Source organism: Rhinolophus sinicus, chromosome 9, assembly GCF_057876585.1.
Source record: "Rhinolophus sinicus isolate RSI-liver-muscle chromosome 9, RSI-T2T, whole genome shotgun sequence".
NCBI lineage: Eukaryota > Metazoa > Chordata > Mammalia > Chiroptera > Rhinolophidae > Rhinolophus > Rhinolophus sinicus.
This window is the reverse complement of record NC_142509.1, coordinates 29,241,613-29,265,636: the sequence shown is the minus strand read 5'-3', so window position 1 is coordinate 29,265,636 and position 24,024 is coordinate 29,241,613. Positions and strand designations below refer to the sequence as shown.

The following is a 24,024-nucleotide window of genomic DNA, read 5'->3' as shown; positions in this document are numbered from 1 at the left end:
CAGTACACCCCAAAATTTAACTTACATTTTGAAGGTACTGGCGCTCTGGCAGGCCTGATTTTAGTAGGGGTCCAGAGCAAATGCATTGTTTTTATGTTAAGTCTTTGGGGTCGACTTTGAAACTAAAAATAACAAGAACTGTATTTCCCCATCTGTATTTTTGGTGCTGTGAACAAATGTGGCCTTCCAGGTGACATAACTTGAGCTCCGATCCCCCTGATACACCGATGAGAATGTGGTTGTGTCTAAAAAGTAGGAGTCTGACTCTTGAAAAATCTGATATCTTCCTCATTGAGAGACTTGGCAAAAGGAATTCATTCTTTGAAGACCTCTGAAAGCAGCTCAGAAATGTTTTTTGGGTGAGAATGGATGTTAAAAGAGCATCTTCAGACATCATCATCTTGTTCTTGTTGCCAAGCGTTTTTAATTAGGCCGTGAGCACTGCAAGTACCTGTTCGGTACTAGTCTGCCTGCCTGTTTTCCGACCTGCATACCGTTTTCTCTGACGGTGACTGTGGCTGGCACTGCTGTCTCATCGCTCTCTGCTGGAGCGACCAGATGTTCGGGAGCCTTCATTAGGCTTGTGGGAAATATTGTCCGTTTATAGCTGCTCCCTTTCCATCTGCAGGGAAGGATATCACCACCTTACCTGTGATTTGGCATCCTAACTCCTGACAAGTGGTAGACGTTGTTTGGCCAGCAGTTTTACAGCCAGAATTTTAAATGGGACAGGAGGCATCCTCAGTGACTTGAGGGCGAGCCTGCCAGGGTAGAAAAGACAAATAAATACGGGGAATCGTTTATAACACAGTAAACTAGATTTCAGAAGTGCTCAAAGCTAGCCAGGGGCATTAAAGGTACTGATGTCCTTCCTCAAGCCATTTGGTCCCATGGTGTGGAGAGCGCTGCCAAGGTAATGATGGAGTGTCGAAAGAAAAGGCACTGGAGCTAGAAGGATAATTAGCAATTCCACAGATGGTGCTGCTATGGTGTTGGAGTAAAGGCCCGATTTCATTCCTTTCACCGAGGGACGTATTTCACCTTTGTGGATTGATGCCCAACATCAGTGTTGCCCAGGTCTGCCTAGACAAGAGATTTCTTAAAATCTCCCTTTCTGGTTCAACATGAAGATCTCTTGAAAACAAAGTGGAATAAGAGACTGATGAGAAGCTTACTCCAAATAACCCATTGGAAATGGGGGTATTCGGTGACCTGCTCTGTCCGAACAGGACTTAGAGTGTTTACAGACCTCCGTGGGATGTGGTGGGAGGTTCTCTTCACCGCCCAAACCTCGTGTGGAGAACTGAGGACACCTGGGCTGTGGAGGCGGAAAGGTGTACTGTCAGTGAAAACCTAGGCTGAGTTCTGGGTGAGCACTCCCCCAACTGGAGTGTGTGTGAGTCACCTGGAGGTCTTGGTAAAATGCAGATTCTGCTTCAGGGCGTCTGGAGTGCAGCTCAATAGCCTGCATCTCTAAGCACCTCCCAGGGGCTGCTGGTCGGACCACATTTTGAGCAGGGAGGTTATAGGTAGAATTATCTAAGAGGGAGTTTTCTCTGCAGTGGAGGTCAAGATTATAAGAAACTCAAATAATTAATGAGAATTTAATGAGCTTTAAAATGTGGGGAGCTTTATCATTTTTAATTCATTTTTCCTCTTCCTATCTTTAGGACAGCTGCCTTTTCTCCTTTCTTCCAGCAGCCCACTAACTGCCACTTCATTTTCTTTTGTAAGTTCTTGCCTCACCAGGGGCATCATCCAACCCTCAGTCCACTGTTGAAGCTAGTCATGATATCAGCAAAACCTGTGAGTTTCCTTTAGAATATGCTAGATTCATAGCTGGAGCCATTGAATAATTACATCAAAATAGGAACTCCGATTCCTGAGTACTTACATTGAGCCAGGTAGTACGTGAACATATTAGAGCTGCCTCTACATGCTGACAGACGGGAATGAATCCTGGTCCTGTCATGAACTTGGTTGGTGGGGTTTTCTCACTTGGCAAGGAGATGGTGGAACCTACCCTGGAGGGTTGGTGTAAAGATTAGATGAGATAATGCCTCGGAGGTGCTTTCAAGAGTGGCTGGAGTACGGAGTAAGCACTTAGGGATTGGGAGGTTGTAACATAATTCAGTTCCTGCAGCTCCTTGTGACTTGCCTTGGCAAAGCAGGCTCAGAGAAACAGCTATTTACTCAAAGGGCCTCCAATGAGATAGTGATTAAGCTAGAGCTTATCTGACTGTAAACCTGCCGCGTTTCCCCGAAAATAAGACCTAGCCGGACAATCAGCTCTAATGCGTCTTTTGGAGCAAAAATTAATATAAGACTCGGTCTTATTTTACTGTAATATGAGATTGGGTCTTATATAATATAATATAATGTAATATAATACCCGGCCTTATTTTACTATAAGACTGGGTGTAATATAATACAATATGTGACATGATATATGATATGATATAATATTGGGTCTTATATTAAGTTTTGCTCCCAAAGACGCATTAGAGCTGATTGTCCAGCGAGGTCTTATTTTCAGGGAAACACGGTGTTTTCTTAACTACCTCATTAAACAGACTCCCTATATACCGTGAATTCAGGGGGTACTAAGTGACTCACAAAATGAGGCTAATACCGAAGGTTTGTGTCCTCAAGGAGCATGTGTTCTGATAATTATGAGACACAGTTTCCATGTCTTCCCTAACGTACAGCAAATGAAGGTGAAGATTTGACAGGCAGTTTGTACTGATTGTAAAACCTTTAAGGTAGATGTGGTTGTATTGCTGTAGGAGTGATAAGTTTCAGCCAATATGGAACAGATACCAGTGAGCAGGGAACCTTAGACGTCAAGTTCAGAAGAGGTCCCACACAAATACCTGGGAAGGGAGAATGGAGGAGAGGACTTGGATTTTGGGTGGAGTGGGCTTGTCCCCAGGATGTTCTTTCCTGATACTGCCATGTGGAATCCAGGCTGTTTTGTTTAGTGTCGCTGAGGGTGCAGAGGAGGGCTTGATCGGTTTACTCTTTAAATGGCATCCCTGAATTATGGGTAACTTTGGCCTAATGGAGATTGGTCCCTTCCTTCCCACCCTGGTTTGGCCTCCAAACACCTGGCCTTGATGGCGTCGCCCGCCACCTACCCACCTCCTACAGGACCACCCATTTGTGGTCCCCACTGTAGTATTGATTGTGATGGTGGTGAGCCTGCCAGCCCACTAGAGAGGGGCATGGGTGGTTGGGGTTTGCTCTGGGCCTCTGGTCTAGCCCCATGTAGCACTGCCCCTTGTTGGGCATAATTGCCTATCTGCTACTGTGTTTATTCTGTGGTAGCTTTTCTTCTACTTTCATCCTTTTTCTTAAGGCTGTTCCTTTGAGTACGGCAACAAATTTTTTAAAATAGCGAAACAGGTATGAATTTAATGGTTGAAGTATGTTAGAATGAAGCTTTTACTACAGTGGTTGGTACACTGTAGGCATGTGAGCTTTTGGAGTGAATGAATTGGCCTAGAGAAGTGCAAAACAAAAGGCCAGCCAGTAAATGGTAATTGTATGTGAATTGCTGGTAATTGTTATTAAGAGGGTCTCTCCCTGGGGACTAGCTGTAAAGTCTCTCTCGTACTGACTCACCCTGAGCTGCCATTCCTCAGCTGGCATCCCCATGCTTCCTTGGGGTGCTTGTGTCTGTCCGGTTTGGCCATTCACACACTCCTGGTGAGGAGAGCATTAGGATTATACTGTTAAAGATCGTATATGCGAGATGGTCTGGAGGGGAGCTGTGCACCCAGTCTAGTTGCTTATTGGGTGTTTTCTGTCACGTATACTCCCTGGTTTAATTGTTTGATGTTCAGTTAGATTCTGCAAATGTGTCCCCATTGAAGTAAACCTACGAGGAGTCCCCTGGATCAGGGAGGCCTTCTGATTTAAGCCAGTTAAGAGATGTTTTGTGTCGATGCACCATGTGTGAAAGGAAGACTGATTTTCTTCTCAAGTGCCTTCTTCAGGGTTGCCACACTCCCAAGGTCTGCGTTTCAGTTCTGGAAGTTTGATGTTTTTGGGGCGGAGGGGTGGGAGAAGTTTGATTTTTTTTTTTTTTTTTAACTTTTATTTATTTAAGTGTGTTTTTCCAGGACCCTTCAGCTCCAAGGCATGTAGTTGTTTCAGTCTAATTGGTGGAGGGCACAGCTCACAGTGGCCCATGTGGGGATCGAACTGGCAACCTTGTTGTTAAGAGCACCACGCTCTAACCAACTGAGCTAACTGACCGTCCCCGGAAGTTTGATTTTTGTCAGTGCACCCAGATTGAGCCTTTAGGACTCATACTGGCCAAATTCACAGGATACTGACGTCATGAATACCAGCCTGTTGCTTCCAGTGAATAAGAAGAATGTCCGGCAGACTCAGACCCAGGCCTTAGAAGTCAACTAGGCAAACCTGGGGTTGTACAGTGCATTAAGTAGATCATCTTACCATGTAGTTTGAGGGCTGTGATACTTACATGTTGATTTTCCCCTCAAAATTATATCTTCCACCTGGACCACTGGCTGGGACTGCTGCCTGCTTGACCCTCTGTCCTGGATGGTGGTGGGGACATACATGCTAATACATTTTAGAGGCTTCTTCCTTCTGCTGAAGTAGTCTTTCGGATATAATTGATTAGGTTATTCCTGTGACTAGACTAATAAAATGGATTGATTTTCATCATTGCATAAGAATTTAGTTATATTTTTGGATTTGTGACTGATTGATGATCTTCTGAGTTTATTGGCCACGATCAGACTGCGTTATTACCAGATCTTCAACTGTACCTTTGCTTCGCTTACTTTTATCGTGTATTGCCCACCCTCCCCGGCCCCCAAACTTGGCAGCCCAAAGGGTAGGTGTCATGCAGGGGCTCAGCTCCCTCTCTCTGCACAAGAACGCAGGATATGGTGAGGCCAAAAAGGAACATCCACGGAGCTATGGATAGGTTCATACCACTATATTCTCGCTGGCGGTTGGGTTGGAGACACAGGAAGCAGGAGCCACACGATCCGCAATCTGCTGTCCACTTCTCTGCCAACCAACCCACCCCACTTGCTAGCTGCAATTTGCCATCCGCTTCTCTGCTAACCAACCAATCCCCTAGCGTAGCCACGCCAGTTATATTAGTGGCTAATGGCTAACCGGTAACAGCTGATGGCCACCCACCCACAGCACATGGCCATCTGATTATAGCTGATGGCCATCTAATAACCGAGCCAGCACCTTTCCACGTGAGGCCGAGAGCCTGGAAACTGCTCTCCTGGCTCTGTCCCCACAGTAGGGCACACCCAGCCACTGTCTTTGGTGGAGAGAACATTCTGTGATAGTCATGTGCTAGATGCTTTTTCTTTGGTGCTCCCTAGGGAGGGTGAGCTCCCTTCACACTGTTTCTCACATCAGGTCTGTATGTTGCAAAGCCTCACAGTTGGCATCAGTTGTCTTCAATATGTAACTTCTATTTCAGCTGTTTGCACCTTGACTTTTTAAAAAGATCTTTGTACTTTTTAAAAAACGTTTTTCCTGGCTGAAAATATGATAGTAAGAACTAGCATTGATTGAACTCTTGTTATGGCAGGTACTGTGCTGAGGGCTTTATATTTACTAGCTCGTGTAATCCGCACAACACCGTGAGGCAAGAATTACTGATATTTCCATTTCATAGATGAGCAAACCTAAGACACAGAGTATTTGTGTAGCCTGCCTTAGGTCACACAGCTGCTGCAGGGAGTCAGACCCACTGGCCAGTAAGTAGCTGGAGAAGGCTGGCATCTCAGCATAGGGTGAGAGGTTTCTTTTAGGAAGAAGGCTCCCCTCACCCGATCTTATCCCCAAAAGTGTATGTGTGCTTATCCTTCCTTTTACCCCCACTTGCAAGTACCCTTACGAATATTCATTAGGTCTGTGGTTCTTACCGCTTTACCTCTATGCCTTTGTAGGCGGGAAAAAGTCTGTATTGCCCATTTCTGTTCTTAGGAGCAACATGTACACCGTCTTGACTTTGTACGCATGTGTATTGTCCGCATGTGTATTGTGTGCAGAAGGTCTATGTTTGCATCCTGTGAGGCTGTCCTGTCAGCTGTGCTGACAGGAGGCCTGATTGCAAGCTAACTGTTTCAGCATCAGGCCGGACTCATCTAGTCGTTCTGCTGGAAACCGTGCTGCCCCCACTGTGGGCCAGAAGCATTGCTAGTGCTGGGTGGGGGCCGACTCCATGCACGGCTGGAATCCCAGCGTCTGCTGGGGGAAATGTCCCCTACTGTGTGGCGCGTGGCAGGAGAGGTTTGTACAAATGCTCTGGTCCCTGTCTTTGGAAGCCTTCGCAGAAGGGGGAGTGTTAAGCTGGCTCTCACAGGATGTGTAGGAGTTTGTGGGGCCAGAAAGAGGAGGCTAGGCAGAGAGGACAGTGCAAAGGCTTGAGGCATAACAAGTACGGTGCTTTTGGGCAGTAGAGTCGCTAAAAGCCCACACATAGTACATGTGGATGAAGAAGTGAGGAACCGGAAATGTGGCTTGGTCTTTATTCTGTAGGGAGTGGCGAGCCATTGAAATACTTGAGCCATGTGCAGAATGATCTGGTTTGTGTCTTGGGAAGATCATTTGAGGGAGGTGAGATTATGATGAGGGGTAGTTAAAAGGCAACACTGCCGTTATCTGGGTGAAGGAAGACAAGGCACAGGTGACAGATTGTATTCTAGCTCAGAAGGATGGATAGATGTGATGCCCCTGGACGCTGGAGAGGAGGCAGCTCTGGGAGGTGAGACGAGAAATGACTTTGCTTGGAACCTGAAGAGTGTATGGTGTCGTACGCTGTCGGTTGTCATTCAGAATGGAGGGTGGAGCTGGAGTTGATGATCAGAGATTCACTGGGATACAGGCTGAGACTGACTGGGCTCCAGAGATGACTAGTTTTTAAGGGGCGGGGCAGCAGAAAGGACCCCACGGAGGCGAATCAGAAAAGAAGGAGAAATTTGTTGCAGTGGCTGGGGTAGGAGAGATTTTAAGGTGAGGAGAGTCAGCAGCCAGTGTCAGATTGCAGTGAGAAGTCAAGAAGAATGAAAAGAGGCCTTTATCATGAACCTTCATGGTAGCATTCTTGGTAGTCAAGTAGCTACAAAAGGTTATTCAATAAACAGTTTGCGTTTGTAAATGAAGATCTCATATCAAAATGTTGGCACTGAGGCCACTGGCCTTTAAAAGAGCCTTTATGCCAGGAGGCTCCAGTTCACTGCCCCCTGTGGGAACAGCAGGAATTAGTCAATTGAGATGACCCAAAAGTTCCTTCCAATCCCAAGAGCCTATGACTCTGTAGCCTCTTTAAATTTGAGAGAAAAGGAAGAAAATCCCAGGTATGAAGGGCTAGAGAGATGCCTGCCGCAGTTAGAATGGAAGACGGCAGGGCTGGGCTGCGTTTCTGAGACGGATGCGCTTAGTCAGCCGGTCCGAATCTTCTCACCACAGGCCCTCTCTCTACAGTTTGATCTCGGTGTCTGGCTCGGGCCAACCGTTCTGATTGGGTAGCTGTGGGGCAGGTATTCTGACACTCGAGGAATTCTCACTGAGTTCCATGGGGGTTCGATAGATTTACTCATTCTCATTCCATTCTTGCCACAGATTCCATGGAAGTGAAGCCCATCATGACCAGAAAGCTGCGGAGGCGACCAAACGATCCTGTCCCCATTCCCGACAAGAGGAGAAAGCCTGCTCCTGATATCCCTTTGCGCCAAGCCTTGGTCACTTTTTCTTCCTTAAGACGATTGAATCCTTTGCTGATCCATTTGGTACAATACACGTGGTTCTTGTCCTATGGAAAATCATCCTATTTGATTGGAATTCAGGGGTCAGCCATTTTATTATTGGAGTCCTCAGTTGCTACTGCTTTTAGTCGGGGGGGGGGGGTTATAGAGAGCAGTTATTTGGGAAGGTACTTTGTGTTGGAAGTTCAACCTGGTCTTACTACTCACTTGCAGATTCAGGGGCGACTGAAAATTTCATGTGCCTTAATTTTTTCACCTGTAAAATGAGAGTAATAGCTGCTTATTGTACTTTGGTTATGTATGCCCCTAAATCTGGATTGCACACTGTTGTTAAATGAAAACAAATGAGATTTCAGTCAGATATAAAGAAGCCCCTCATAAAAATGGTAATGGGAAGAGGACATATGAGGAAGTATTGTTTCTATCCTCTTGAGGAGGTAATAAATAGCCATTTGCACAAAATGGTTCAGTTATTTGTCTGCCACCAAGAGAGGGCATAACTTCAGCTCCCTTTATCTTCACAACTGAGAATTTAAGTTGCTAGGGAAGATTAAGTCCATGGTATGTATGTGGAAGTATTCAGATCTTTGGAACAAAAGCACTTCATCAATTCAGGATGAAGTTCTTTTATTATGTGCTGTGCTCTGTCTATTTTAGTTTCCCAGTGAATCTCCTTCCGCCTTCCCATAGAAGTCTGTAAGATGGGGGTGTGAATTCTCTTGTGTGCCTGGCACCACATGACACTTAGGAGAGTCAAAAACTTCCACAGGGCAAACTATTACAAAAGTTGCATGTAGCATAACCATACATTGCAAATTCTGAAATAGTCGTGCCATTTTGCTGATCTCTGCTTGGAAGCCATGCTTGTCAGACACATTCCTTTAACTCTCAGCACCCCAGCTAAACTACTTGTTAACAGACGAACAGATCATGGAGGATCTAAGAACCTTAAATAAGGTACAGTTTGATTTCTTTGGTTTATTTGAAAGCTTAGGCTTGCTGTGGTTTTCTGCTTTAGTTTGTTCACATGGTACTTATTAAATCATTTTGATACCTTTGACACCTTACCTTGTGTCTGAAATGATTTTCTCTAAGGTTTTTTGTTCTTCTTCTTACAGCTTAAGTCACCCAAGAGACCAGGTAAGTGAAGGACGTTATTGGCATTTGTGCAATCTTTTATCATGTCATCGGAGAAGCATGCAAATACCTGATGGAGGATTGTTAACCGTTTCCACAAATAAAATGTCCATCATTTGCCTGAGAGTAGTCTTCATGAAAGCGGAAGGGAACCTGAAGTGTACCCTCGCCTGGTTTTTTTTTTTTTTTTTAACCCTCCTATGTTCAAGTTATTTTTGTCTTTTCCTTAGGATTTATTGTAAAAGAGACATTTGATTGCTTGGCTGGTAAAGGTTTCCTTCTGTGTTGACAGCCATAAGATTTAAGTACACATCCATTTCTGAAAATAAAACCAGAAGGATTTTTCTGTATTACTCGCCTTGTGGAGTGTAGTACTAGGCACTGCTGTTCCAGCCAGGCTTTTCATGGCCTGGCTCTGGTAAGGGACTCGCAGGCTGCTAGCAGTCCCAGCTTACAGAAGCGTTGGCCTCATGTTCATGGTGGTTCCTTCTAGAACAACACTCAATAGCACTCAAATGCTAGGCGGTAAGATCGAGTTCTGAACTGGCAAGGCATTTTTGTTTTGTTTTAAGCACTGTGATTACTCACATATCCCTCTACTCACTGGGTTTTAGAGAAGAAAACAAAATTCCTTAAATAATTTCGTCCTGAGGGCCGCTGTGGTCCACAGAGTGGTCCTGGGTTTCTGACGGCATGCTGGGGAAAGGGATATTTGAGTGTGTGAATTTAGGTCATTCGAACCCACTGTAGTTCTTAGCACTGTATTAGCTTGACTCTGTGCGTACCCAAATAGCCTGCTCAGTCTAGTAATAAATGTTTCTAGAAATGATTTCATGTTTTATAAATTTAAAGAGACTTACCTAATTCTTGTCCTTTGGGCTTCTGATGGTTACTGGGATTTTAGTCCTACTCTAAGTGACCTTGGGCAAATGCCGTCGTCTGCCTGAGCCTCAGGTTTCTCCTCTGTGCAGGTGTGCTTTGAGGGTCAAGTTAGATGTAATATCCAAGAATTTTATTGGAATCCCATTGATTACAACTGTAAGGACTTGATGATCGTGATTATTACCACCTTTTAATATCATTTCAAAGCATGTTAGCTGGTGGACCCACATGTTTGTTACATGCTTAGTCATCGAAAGAACTCTCTGGTTCCTCCAGCATCCCCGTCCTCTCCCGAACACTTGCCTGCCACACCTGCAGAGTCTCCAGCCCAGAGATTTGAAGCCCGGATAGAAGATGGAAAGTTGTACTATGATAAAAGATGGTATGTTATGGAAAAACACAGGTTACTCGTAAGAGTCTCTAAAAAAACCACTGAGGGCTGGGTCTGTCTAGCGTTGTTATTTCAGGGCATGGCTACTGCTTAACTTAGATAGTATCAAAAGTCGAATAACCTTTAAAATGTATCGGGAGTCATATGATTGATACTACTTGTTAGGTTTCTGAAGGCAGTGTTTCCCAAAAATATGTTCTTTGGATGGTGGCCCCCTTTCTCTCTCCTTGCTGCTGCTACCAAGAATTTGCAGGCTTATATTTATTGTGGTGCCCCTGTAGACTGGGGCCAGCGTTTATGTCTACCTCCGCCTCCTCTTAAGTCTGCCCCTATGTGCTAAAATTGATAGGTATTCTGTGGAAAAAAGGATTTTGTAGTCAAATGAGTTTGGGGGATGACCACCATAGTAAGATAAATGGGGTTGTTCTTTGTAGCACTCTGTGGGTCCTCTGATATGCTAATATGCACTGTGAATTTCTAAGATGTTATTATAAGGTGTTACTTATTTGCTGAGGTATCCTTTTCACATGGGTCATCCTGCTGCATGAGTGTTCCAGGAAACATACTTGGGGGAATTATATCCTAAAACACACTAGTTAAAATTGAAGACAAATTGAAACCTTCAGACCACCAGTGTTTTCACTGGGAAGGACATGGCAAAACAATATGGAAGAACCTTAAAAGCTCATACATTTACTCGTATTCATTCAACAAACATTTACTATCTGCCCTGTAACTAGGCATTCTGCTAGGTATTAAGTTATCCCGGGTCCTGCCACCTTTCCACAGCTCTTTTAATTCTGATATAGTCCTTTATTTATTGTCCATTTGCAGGCCTACTCTTACTCAGTTTAAGTCATGGTAGACACATGGGGGTTCTGCCTTTCCACTTGGTCATATGCAGAAGGTTTTTCTGGGTAATTGTGTGGTCTCTCTAATTATTTATATGGCTATGTAATGGTCTTTTGAGTGTCAATGTATTTAACCCTAAGTTCCAAAATTAGGGTAATGGTTATTGTGAATTTTTTGAGCTTTGTTAAAGAAAAAATCAAACATTGAGTTAGTTGGTTGCCTTATAATATTGTACTCCTGAAGTTGGCAAAATTGCTTAGATCTAGTCATGCCTGAGATAAATTAGTTCCACCTAGTAGGTTCCAGTGAGTTGATTACCTAGTGGCTGATGAAGGCTTGCTCTATCTGTTAGTCTGATCTTGGTGACTTCATTTGGCTATTCTTTGGCATTCTTCAAAAAAGCCGGTCATACTGTATCTTAAAATTGCTTATCAGACATATCACCAGGAGATGGCAGGCTCTAACAGCTCAACACACCGAGGGGCAAAATAAGATGAAAAATATTTCAAATAATGAAAACCAAATAACCTTTAAAGATCAAGCCCACACATAAGAACCGTCTTCAACAATGATGAGATTTATCACTAACATTTTTACAGATCTGTGAGGCCTAAAGCCATGTGATATTTCAAATAATGTTTATTTTGTAATTGCGTTGCTTTGGATCTTCCTCTTTCTAAGGCTTAGTCCTTAGACTTTATGAGACGTGCCTTGTGGGTGAAAATGCTATAAAATAAAATTTTTATTTTTCTAAAGAAAGAATCCATAGTGACTTGTGTTTCATAATGTAAAGAAAATGATCAGGTTGACCTCTTAAGCATTTTGAAGGAATTTTCACTGTCTTTCTCACAATGGCAGCAGAAATTTTAAAAATAAGGTCTCTGGGAGCATTTTCCTTTTTCAGTGAATTTGAAGTTGCTTTTATTCTATTGTTAATATTGAGACTGTTGTTTTCTTCTGTGTTCTGTGTGTTTCTCTCCTTTGGCCTTGGCAGTCAGATTTCATGACACATTTGTTGAAAGGTAGGTCCCTCCCTCCCTGCTGTATTTGGAAGGTGTTCATGGGAGTCCTGGCGGGTAGGTTTACCAGTGCAGCACCAGCCTCTCACGTCTCACCAGGCTCTGATATTTGCCTTTTGTGTCCTTGTCAGTTTGGAGGCTGTCATTTTTCCTTCTTTTTTAGTATTCATGGCCTGTGGCTGAGAGATCAACTGAATGGCTTTATGTTCTTTTCAGTGGTGTGGAGTATTTTGGTGAAACAATATTTCTGGCAAAACATGTTTCATTGAGTTCTAAATGGCTTCAGCAAAATGAGTGTGATTCAGGCTTCCCATCTTGGCATGAACACTTAGCAAGCTACATTTCATTTTGAAAGATAAGCATCTTCTCTTTGCCTTGGTCTTATACTGCTTTGAAGGCATTTTATATCCTGCTGTAAGTTTTCCTCACATTCCGATTTGGACTAATGACCCTTCTTAGAAAGTACTGTGAAGGTAGCTGATCCTTTAAAATAACTAACTGGTGGTGGTGATAGACTGTTTTTTTTCTCCTCACATTAAATCTGGGGCTGCAAATGTGAATCAGAAAAGAAGTCACCCACTTGCTTGAGTGGATTTAACCCTCTAGCCTTCAACTGACAAAAAAGACTGTTAACTCAAAACGGTGAATATTTGCAACTAGAATTGGGACTCCTTTGAGGTACTATAGCTGTGACATGGTCTTCCTTTTTTTGGGGGGGGTGGACAGGTGCAGAATGAAACAGTATCTGGATTCCCATAGGATACACAATTAAATTCTGCCCCTTCTCTGTCCCACTTTTTGACTTACCTTCTAAAGAAATTGCTTTCTTCCATAATGGTGGTTCTAGTGCATTGGGTTTAATAGTAGAGGCAAAGCTTTGAGAGCTTAATTGTAGGATTCCCAGGTCAGAATTTCCATTACTAATAAGGTAAGCTTGACATTTGGGGCTTGTCCCCTGAGGCTGTTTAAAGTATTTTTTTCAGCAGAGATGAGTTGTATCTTATAAAATGGGTTAGTTCGCAAAAAAGTGATAATGTACATTTTTTTTACTAATCTAGGTCTATTGATGTTGCTTTGTAACATTTTTTATGTCTAAATGCATTTTGGATTGTTTCCTGTTCTATTTTTAGTCTTTAGAAATTGGAAAGTAAATTTGTATGTTAAGGTTGTCATGTACTTTTTGGTTTCAGCTTGAAAACCTCCCTTATATGAGCACTTTTAATTTCTGAGGACTTATTTTTTTTCACAGAATTCAGATAATTTAATAGATTTGCTATCCAAGGATAATGGTTCCCCAAGACCATTGTGTGGTGCATGAGAATCTCCTGAGAGCCCAGAGATGGCTTCACGAGGACCTGGGAATTAGTTGGGTTGGAAGTGGGCTGCTTTGGGAAACATGCTGGCCAGCTCTCCTTTCGAGCAAATGGTGACCAATGGTGGACATTCAAGCCACCACCTTTTGGTGATTCCAGAGCAGACAGACTGGGGAGGTGGCCAGATTCTTAAGTCCCAAACCACTTCTCAGGGGTAATAGACCAGATTGCATTGTTTACTCCTGATGTTCACTTTTAAGCCAGTCAGGTGTGTTGGGGTTTAGGCTCTGAGCACATGTGAAAAAAAATGCAGCACATCTTATGAGAATTGTTTGAGTAGTCCCAGAGTTAACTGTTTGTCTTTAACAGACATTAAGACATTAATTTGTGACATTAAGTTTTCTTTTTATCCCATCTTTGTTATTTAGGTATTTTCTAGAAAACATTTACTTTCTATTAGGTTGGTGCAAAAGTAATTGCAGTTTTTGTAATTTTAACCTTTTAAGCTGCAATTACTTTTGCACCAACCTAATTATATAAGTAATACCTGTTTATTGTGGGAAAAAGAAAGCTGTGCAATAGAAGGAATACCACTGTTAATTTACATTTTATATTTTTATAAAATTTTAATATACATTTTAATATATAAATTTACCCATTTTGTGTGTGTGTGTGTATGATACACCTAACATGCATATGTCTTATTACAAACACGGGAATATAGTGGACATAGTTGTTTTTCTCTATTTAGTATATTGAGCATGTTTCCGCCCAGTAATATATTTCTACACCATCTCTGTGACCTTCCTTTATTAAAGTATTTAGAAAGTAGTGTCAGAATGACTTGAGGCTAGTTGCCTTTTGTTTTGTTTTTTTATCTCTTTAATAAATCACAGTCCCCATAGAATAACTGTGAATGTTCTCCCCTCTATATTTTTATTTTAACCATTACTCAAGATATTAGTATTAGATGTGGGAGGGAAACTCTAGTTTGAGTTTTGCTGTGAACTAATTCAGCCTTCATGCATTGTGCATTTCAAATCTTGTGATATTACATATTTAGCATAATGAAGGTCCCCTAACCCAGTTTACCAACTAATCTCTGGCCAAAAGCAACTTTGAAGCTGGAACTAAACCAATCTCGCTATTCTAATTGCATTTATGATTCGATTTCTTTTAACGGTGTTTTCAGGAAGTAAATTGACTTGGAAAGCTGAATTGTTAGCTCCTAAGTAGCAGGTTAAAGAGTGCTTAGGACCCAGATTGGAAAAAGCTCATTGTGCGAGGGAAGTACATTCTTTACTGTGATATCTTGGCAGTAGATTATTTCATTATATCAGCAAAATGAAGTCTGCTTTCTTCCCCCACAGAAATAATGGTAAGATTCAGTGCTTTGCTGGGAGATCCATTTTGGTTGCGGTGGAATTTACGAGTTAGTGGGTCTGTTTAGCCAGATCTGTGCAGCCAGAATGAAGCAAAGGTTATGTTCTTGACTGAATAGAGGCTGGCCCAGGCTGGGGCTGCCAGCAGAAGCTCAGCTGGTTTCCAACTCTTATAATTGAGCAGCTGCTCCGTCATCCTGTGGCAGCTGTTGTGCCATTAGGGCTTTGGCCCTGGCTTCCGCACTTTCATCCTTGGCCTTGTCCCTGAACTTGAAGACATGAAGGTGGTCCTGCACTACAGGCCAAGGGAATCGATGCAGGGCTGAAAGGGGAGTGTCTGTCTTGTCTATTCCTTCTAAGCGGCTCTCCTGACTGACCAGGCCACACTGGATATTCTGGTGCATGTCACAACACTCAGAACTTCCCCTAGTTAGTGGTTGCCAGGTGTGATTATTTAATCTCCTTCACTGCAACTGTTGGAAGTTCCTTGACAGCAGGGGCCCTATGGCCTTGCTCACTGTCTGCCTCCAACCTGCAGTGTAGTCAGTGGTACACAGTAAGTGATTAATGAGTGTTTGTTTGTTGAATGAGTGAACAAAGTAAGGGCTGAATTTGGCCTTCCCTCTTGTTGATGACTCATTTGGACAAATAGAAAATAAAAACTAGTAGGACAGTTGTTTAAACCCATCTATTCGTTTTGTCTCCCCAACCTTCTTCAGTGTTTTGGGGTGAAAACAGAGGTTTTACTTGAAAAATTATAATTTACTTTTTGAGCTGGATCATACAGTCCAAATAAAGTAAATAGAGAGTTAATTTCCTAGCCCTATCTTTGACTTCCTTTTTCCCCTCTGCAGAGGGACCAAGAAATATGTTTTAGATTTAGAAGAAGATTAGGAGGTCATCTAATCTAATCTAAGGATGGAAGACTTTAAATTAAACCTGAAATTCAGACTTTTCCTCAAATATAAATTAAGACTCTTTTAATTACATTTTTTTTGTTGTGGTGATGATTTCTTTTTTTCTTCCTTCTTTCCTCCCTTCTTAAAAAAAACTGTGTTTAACAGTATTGTGTTGTGTACTTAAAATTTGTTAAGAGGATAGAAGTGGTTAAGAAAATAAACTTGTGACCTGTTTTTGGCAGGTACCACAAGAGCCAAGCCATCTATTTGGAGTCCAAGGACAACCAGAAACTGAGCTGTGTGATCAGCTCTGTTGGAGCCAATGAGGTAGGGAAAGCAAAATGTGACAAACCTGCAGTGTGAATGTCACCACGAAAGTATGGTGTTACATGTGGGTTAGAGTCTAAAGTCAGTGCTTTCAGGCAGCAATTGCGCATAGGCAAAACACCCTTGAAAATCTTTTTCGTTGTTGACTACAATATACGTGGATTTGTGTTTTCCTTGTGGTATCTGTGAACTCCGTGTACAGTGATTGACTTGGGAACCACCAGCTGGACAACGGGAAAGAACAAAAGGCAAGTCTGTGTGATACCTGCACTCAGATCCTATTGCATTCAGATCCTATTAAATGGAACCTGCCTGGGAAGCATACTCCATCTACGTTTTGTTATTTCTCTAGAACTTTCATGTGTACTACTAGATTGTGCTGTGAGGAGGTAAGGAGCCCCCGGCACAGGGTCTGGCAGTAAGTGGTTAATAAACGGGTGCTGGCCTGATCTGATCCGCATACTACTCCTTGCTGCTGTCTTTCCAATTTGACACGTCCTGTTGTGCCTCTGAACAAGCAGCTGCCAGGCTCATGCCATGAGGTGTTGGTCTCCTCTAGTCACTGATACAGGAAGGGGACTGGTTCTGAAGTCAGCTCAGAGGGTCATGCTTACTGATGATGTGACTGACCTGTGAGTTCGCTGACCCTTCATTAGCGGGTGGCAGCAATGTGTAACTTGTATTGTTAGTAGTTAGAAAAGTTTAAACCTTGAATAGCTGGGATTGGCTGGATCTCCTATCAGTCCACAAATGTCTCAAAGAAGTTGATTTTTGTGTGTCTACGCTCTGTAACTTATTTGTGCCAGTGCACCGCATATCTAATGAAACTGGATTCTGAAATAACTTAAGCCTCTTCTGTTCCCCTAGCTTCCTGAATTGAAAGTGCCCGCAAATGTGACTGGTTTGCAAAATGATTTTTTACTTAGAAATTAGGGAGAGCCTTCCAGATAAATGTACCCATTCTTCTTTGGGCTCAGGATGTGTGTGTCACCTCAAGCCAAGTCAGAACCAGAACAGGGGATGTAATAGACCTGCTGTTCTTCAGCAAGAGGCCTTATGATTTCACAGCAGAGCTCTTGCGCCTGGCTGCGTCGTCTGCTGTACGAAGCATGTGTAACCTCCTAGTTCCTAAACTGAAATAGTGCAGTGTGCTCCTCTGTGACACCTCAAGATTTTTCAGGACAATAGAAATGCAAATTAGATTTTTTTTCTGTCTATGCTGAAGATTGTCACCCTTTGGCATAATAGAGTGTCAGTGAGGTCTGACAAGGAAACAGTGACACTGACATGTCTCCTCAGTGAGACAGAAGCATGCAACTCCAGTAATAGGAAAACATTTCTCACTTGGAAGTATTCCAGCTCATTTTTCAGGTCACATCCTAAATGACACTGGAGCTACTTGGCCTTAGCATAACTTGACTCTGGGCAGATTTTGTGGGTGTGCCTGAGCATATTGGGGACTCCCCAGTTCAGCCCTCCTTGGGGTCTGTTTTCAGTTTAAAATGGTTCTGCAAGGTCCTTTAGAGGTTCAGCTTCATGTGAGATCTGTAATTTTATTTTTAAACCTGTGTGTTTGACTTTAAAGTCTCTCTGTTGCTAAATAATCACAATGAAGAAATTGAGATGAAACTGAGAGTAAGCTTTTTTAAAATCTGAAAACTGAGTGGGGAGACCGAAGATATATCCGTAAACTCATACTTGCATGTATGAGTGTGATGCAGATTTTTTTTAAAAAATTATGCTTTTGGCTCCATCTACTAGCATGTTAATTAAACATGTGAGAGAAGTGGTAAGAAGAGTCAGGGGCTGGGCTGGTGGAGAAGAGCCAGGGGCTTTGATTTCAGGTACCAGGATTCACACGCAGCATGCACCTCAGCCTTGCTCTTCTATATAAGGGGGGCAGTGGCAGTACTTACTTTACTTCTTGGGGGCAGTTGTGATGGTGAGAAGGCTCAGGCTGGTCAGCAGTGTCTGGCACACAGTGAGTGCTCAGCAGCCCCTCGCACAGGTGTGCCAGCTGTCCTTCCCATCCCTGGCTCCACGGATGCCACTTATTGAGAGCACTTGTCAGCTCTGGCAGTCCCCTGCTGCCAGAATTCTTTCTCAATTCTACAGAAGAATGCGTCTGCCTGTAAAATGTAAGACATTTGATACCCTCTGTGGGAGAATGATATGGTCAGGACGGAAGGACTGTCTTAAGCTAATTTAACCTCCTCTTGATCCTAAGTGGGCCTTAGCTCACTCATGGGCATCTTTAAAAATGTTTTTCCTTCTTTTCCTTTCACAACCATTAGCCTTAATTACCAGGAAACCAGAGTATTGAAAGGCTATAATGTGAAAGTTCCTTGGGGTAAGGAAAATATTTCCAAATTTGATTGAAAGTTTAAGTTCATGAATATATGTATCTTGAATGTTGATAGTGCTGTAATCAAACCAAATCAAAAAGAGTCCTTAAGCTCAAGGCCAGAGGGAACCCAATGCCATTGTGCTTTCCATTTTCTTAATCAAAGTTGTGAGAGAGGTGGCTGGGAGAGATGAGTCCAAGGGCTGATGCCAGCTCGCTTCGGCCACCAGAGGCTCCCTGTAGGAAGGCCAGCGGTCCAGAGGCGCTTGGGAAGACCTCCCAAGTAGACAGGAGGAGGATGTCAGTTTCTGCCCACACCGACTGCATGCAAGTGTTTCCATGCTCTGGAAGTTTTACTCCTCAGTTTTAACCTCTCTCCTCCTGTTTCCTTTCCTTCTCCCCTGCAGATCTGGGTGAGGAAGACCAGTGACAGCACCAAGATGAGGATTTACCTGGGCCAGCTTCAGCGTGGGCTCTTTGTGATCCGGCGGAGGTCAGCGGCTTGACTTTCTCCAGTACTCTACTTCCCCTGACCCATTTTCAGGAGTGGTATTTTGTTTCGTTTTCTTCTTACTAGAAAGTGTTTAACTTGGGAATTGCTCCTTGACCTTGGAAAATGGAGAACACGGTGGTGGATTCTGCAAGGCACTTTTGTGGCCAGCCACTTCCATCTTTGTTTTATTCTTTCCTGCCTCGACTTCTTCCAGCCATCAGTCGCCGTGAGACTATACAGGAGTATTGGGAGTTTGATTGACTTATTTCTTTATTTTTTGCCTTGTGTGTGTGCTTTTTAAAGCCTTGTTTGAGTTCAAAGGGACTTCTCTTTTTATTAATTATCTTAAGTTCTTTCTACCGTGAAGAGGAACAGAAAGGGATACACTCTGTGATGCGTTTCATGTTTTAAATCAGATAGTGGAGCACATCACTACTTCTCTTGTTGAGCCCAATTCACTGTTCCCCCAGAAGCTTGGGGCAGAGGGCCTAGAAGAAGGAGATGGATTCTCCTGGCTCGCAGCCTTCTCAGAGAAATAAATACCTTGTGTAACATCTGGCACATGCCATCCATTCCACTGGCTGAACAGACAGAAAAATTTGCCCGGAGGAACTACGTGCACCGAAGTAATTGGGGCTGGGGGAGGGGACGTTTCATATTCATCATGTGCTGAAGATACCGTATTTTAAATTATTTAATGCAAGTGGTTTATTCAAACACATTTGTTCTAGCTCAAGCTGGAACAAGAAGTGGTCATTTCAGACATTTTCATTTGTAATTCACTTCTCTCCCCTGTTCCCAAGTAGGTGAAGTGGTACCTGCTACAGGCTGATTATCTGGGTTGTCTGTTGAAGATGGGGAGGTGAGATTGGTGGTACAATAATCAGTGGTCTACAGACTCTCACTCATAATTCAAATTGCACTCTAGTCACCAATGCCATTATTGCACATTGGCCGTTCCAAACCCATGGAATCTTGTTGTTGGGCCTCCTAGCCTCCCAGGAGGTCTGGCCCAGGTCGAAGACAAAGAAAGCTCTGCTGTGGCTGCCACTAAACCTACACTCTTCTAATGAATCCTTGTGAAACAGCCTCCTCCGCACTCCCCGCTCCCTCCCCCTCATTCCTATAACGAGAAAAATGATTCATTGGGTGGTGGGGTTTTTAATATTGTAGTTGCCACCTGATGATGTTTATAAAGTATTTGAGGTTAGAGCCAGTGTTAGCATCTCTGTGGGCAACCAGTAGACTTTCCGCATCCTAGGAAATCTCTGTAAGTAATTTCTTTGGTCTCCAGGATTCCCGTCGTTGTGTCTCTTGAACACACCCCAAAGCAAGTCAGGGGCTGTGATGACAAATAAATCACCTTCTCCAAAGTCCTGACTTCAACAGAGACCAAACCTTACTCAGAGTAAAGACTTGTACAGATAGATTTTTGTTTTAATTTATAATCTATTTTTTTCTCTCATTTTATTTTTTTCCTGGTGTTGGAATCTCACTTAGAAAACAGGATAAAGGATGCTGTTTATCAAAAGTTGCCTGGGCCTTTTGTGTTTTTTCTCTGCCCCGAGTCCCCCATTATTAGGATGTTTACTCCAGGGAACCAAGTCCACAGTAAACGGGACTTCACCTTTTGTTTCTTCTTGGCGGCCTTGGCTGTAAGGGAGACTCTCTTTTGCTTGAATCGTCACTGTGGTGTGTGAAACATCCCATAATATCAGGTAGCTCTTGGTTATCTTCCAGTGCCCGGTGATGGAAATTATCGCGATTTATTTAGTGTGTGTTTCCATCGAAGGTTTTTGCTTTTGTTTTCATGTTTGTCTTAACTTGTCTTCCTAACAGTACACCAAAGTTTGTTTTTTTCTGTAAAGGATTGTATTGATAACTGTTGGGGGTTCAGCATCGAAGCAGCAACAAGTTGCCTTTTTCCCTTGCATTGTCTGGTGGCACCTTTGTGCTTTTGTGAAGTAAACTATTTGAAGACCAGGGATGGGGCACTTTGGCCTTTTCTGTAAATTTGAGGGTGTTTGAGGCCATGCTTAGGCCTGGTCTCGCCCCGTCACTGCGTCCTGCACCTCAGAAATCTCACAACCCTTGAAATCGTGATCTGGTGAAAATGGAGGAAAAGGCGAAATGGACTTGAGAACACAGCACAGTAAATTATATTCTTGATGCCAGATTTAATTTTTTATTTAGTGACTCTAGAGATGAAAAATCAGCATTTCAACACTCAGGTGTTGACCAGGGTGGAAGGGTCCCCCTTGTTAGGAGGTAGAGGAGCTTTGTGATGGGCAAAGCTAACTATAGGCGAAAAACAGCCTTTGTGATTTGGGAGTAAGAGGGGGCTGGCTTTTAGCCCACATGGCCATTCTTATTCCAAAAGGTCTTCGAGCCTCACTAGACCCCAGGGCACCAGATGAATTCCCAGATTCAAACTATTCCCTGCAAGTGATACTTCCAATAAAGCTTGGTCCCGACGGTTCCAATCAAGAACCTGTACATGTGTGATTCTGAGCAAGAACCTCTTACGCGAGGCATTTGCCTCAAGGATTATACACAGTGTTTGCTGAGGATGTGTCCCAATATTTATTTTACCTCCTCTTGGGAGTTTTGTGTGTCTCCTCCTCCCTCCTCCCTCTGTCCCTAAGCCAGTGTCCTCTTGAACAATTTCCCTATTTCTGTAGTCATACCAAAGCCAGGATGTTTGTATTCGTTTGGATACCAGTATTGATGGATGTTCACTACCTAACATAGCTTAATTTTTTTTAGAAAAACTTCTAACTGGGGCCAGTGTAAGATGCCAGAGGCAGATCTGCAAATCAAACTACTTGTATTTGTGTGCGAGACCCTGTGTGCAGGATTGGGTGACTTTTCTAAGAGAAATATTGGGGGGGGGGCGGTTGGGGGCTGGTTGCATTTTTTTAACCTAACTTGGGGGAAAATCCTATTTTTTACAGTGTTCTCATTTTTTGTTTTTCTATTAGCATTTCCTTTTAGCCTTGAATTTTTACTAAATTTCCTCCTGGTTTAAAAATCTTGTTTCTAATCTGGGAATTTGAAATCTCGGTATTTAATGTTACCCCAATTTTTTCCAAAGAGTTCATACCACTTTAATACCAGAACATGGTGAAAAATGTGCAGCCATTTCAAGCAACTGGTGGGCCTTTTATACAATAACATCATTAACTGGTACCATTAAATGTCCTGAAAGGTGAATGTAAAATGTAAAAAGTATAGGGGTCTTTTTTTTTTTTTTTTTTAAGTAACAATAAACTTTCAGAGAGAAAACCAATACGGATTCTGTGTTATATTCATTGACTTGATAAATGATTGAAATTTAGGTTTTCCCTCCAGTGAATGTGGGGGGAGGAAGCTGGGGAGGCGGAAGGGGTGGCCTAGACATTTGCTCGTTATAAAGAGTAAGATGCGGAATGATGTCAAAGACTAGCTTTCAGTTTTGTAAAGAGCAGTGTAAGGGTGTTGACCCGTAAGTGAAGTGGACTGTCTTCTTGTTGGAGAGGATAAAACAGTCCGATTAAAAATTGAGTAAATAAAATTAACCTTAGATAGGGAACCTTGTATTCCTGATTATTCACGTATGGATGCAAAAGCTGGTCAGTGAAGACAGCTGATAGGAATCAAACGGATTCGTTTGACATACGGTGTTGGAGGAAAGCTCTACAGATACCTGGACCGCCAGAAAGACGAACCAGTGGATCCTAGAGCCTGAAACATTGATGGAGGTAAAAATGACAAAACTGAAGCTGTCCTACTTGGTGCACCTCATGCGAAGGCAGGTTCTGTGGGAAAGACAGCAATGCTGGGAACCATAGAAGGCAGCAGGAAAACAGGAAGCCCAAATAGGAGATGGGCTGAATCCATCCAAGAAGCCACAGGCGCGAATCTGCGGGAGCTGAGCCCGGCTGTTGAGGACAGGACGGTGTGGACGCCACTCATTCAGGGGGTCTCCAGGAGGCGGAGCCAACGGCACAGAGCACAAGAAGAACCTTAAGGTAAAGCTGTGCGATTGAGGAGGGTATTGTTTGTTTGGTACTCTCGAGCAGTACCTCCCATCTTACCCCCAAAATCTTAGCATTTCCACGGCTCCCATGGGGTAAACGGATGAGGCTCCGTGCTGCCACAGGTGACTGGCCTGCTGCGCTTATAACCCTTCCTAGGAGGCATTTTCTCACTTAATCTTTGCAATAATCTGTGAAGGTACTAACACTCTGAAGTTTAAGGCTGACTCATTGATATAATCAAACAAGACTTGCTTCTATGAAACCCAGAGCCCAGCACTGTGCCTAGTCATGGTGAGTGCTCTAAATAGTAGGCGGCAAATAGTGTTACTGTAAAATGATGGGCAAAAAAAGGCAGACTGGTTAATAATAATAGCGCCTGTTCCAAGTGCTGGGCTCCTCTCTTGCATTATCTCCTTTAAGCCTCATAAGAACCCTGGAGACAATACACTGTTGTTATTACCCGTTTTCAGAGAAAGCAACAGACTCCTTTAGACACCGAAGGTGGTTCAGTAACTTCGAGGTCAGACACTAAATGGCTGAGTCCAGGTCTTTCAGATTCTAAGCCAGGTTTCCTAACCACTACCCTCTCTAGTCCTTTCCCCAAAACCTTTTTGTTCAAATTACACTCAACATTTTCATCGTTCTCCTTCAGTGCTTCCCTGGGAATTTGTTTTTATCTGCTCTCACCTTGTATACACACATACAGAGCAAATTTTAGAGGTGAAAACACTATTATTTTCTAGGACCCTGTCCCCTGCCGGATAACTCGGGGTTTCTCCCTTGGCAGTAGTGGTGAGAGAGTCACAGTTACAGGCCAAGAAGAGATTGCTTTCCTTTGAAAAGGCATGAGTACAACAGTTCTAAAAAGAAAGGAACCGTTTAGAATACAAAGAGTAATTGGTTTTGATGAAACCTACTTTATCTAATAAGCACATGAGAGCCTTCAGGAGGGAAACACATTATCTGTTATTTTCCAGATCACTTTCTTCTTTCTTACCAGCTGTGAAGTAAGGAGGAAATGTAGGCGCCATTGAACTGGTTTCTAAAAATGTAATTGGAGAGCTGGACATCCTACCTCTTTCTGCTGTCTGGATGTTGGTGGACCTTTTCAGGTCGTGCCTTACTGTGAAGTCACTGGAAGAACACACCAATTCTGTGTCACCTGTTTCCAGCTGCCTGCTCAGCTCCTGCCTG

The 24,024-nt window shown here is 43.1% G+C and overlaps 1 protein-coding gene across 2 annotated transcripts in view; it reads left to right on the top strand.

Moving 5' to 3' along the window:
* The window catches only part of SUDS3 (SIN3A corepressor complex component SDS3), a 33,998-nt gene extending 11,898 nt beyond the window's left edge, over window positions 1-22,100 (top strand). Inside the window, exons 7-12 of one of the 2 annotated variants that reach the window (XM_019753973.3) lie at window positions 7,630-7,725; window positions 8,668-8,729; window positions 8,891-8,912; window positions 10,068-10,173; window positions 15,890-15,974; window positions 18,726-22,100. In XM_019753973.3, coding sequence (XP_019609532.2) covers window positions 7,630-7,725; window positions 8,668-8,729; window positions 8,891-8,912; window positions 10,068-10,173; window positions 15,890-15,974; window positions 18,726-18,824 — 470 coding nt within the window. In that variant the 3' untranslated portion in view covers window positions 18,825-22,100. Of the gene's footprint in view, window positions 1-7,629; window positions 8,730-8,890; window positions 8,913-10,067; window positions 10,174-15,889; window positions 15,975-18,725 lie in introns of both variants that reach the window. The other variant, XR_012492556.2, reaches the window with a different exon arrangement.
* Window positions 22,101-24,024: the final 1,924 nt, after the last annotated feature.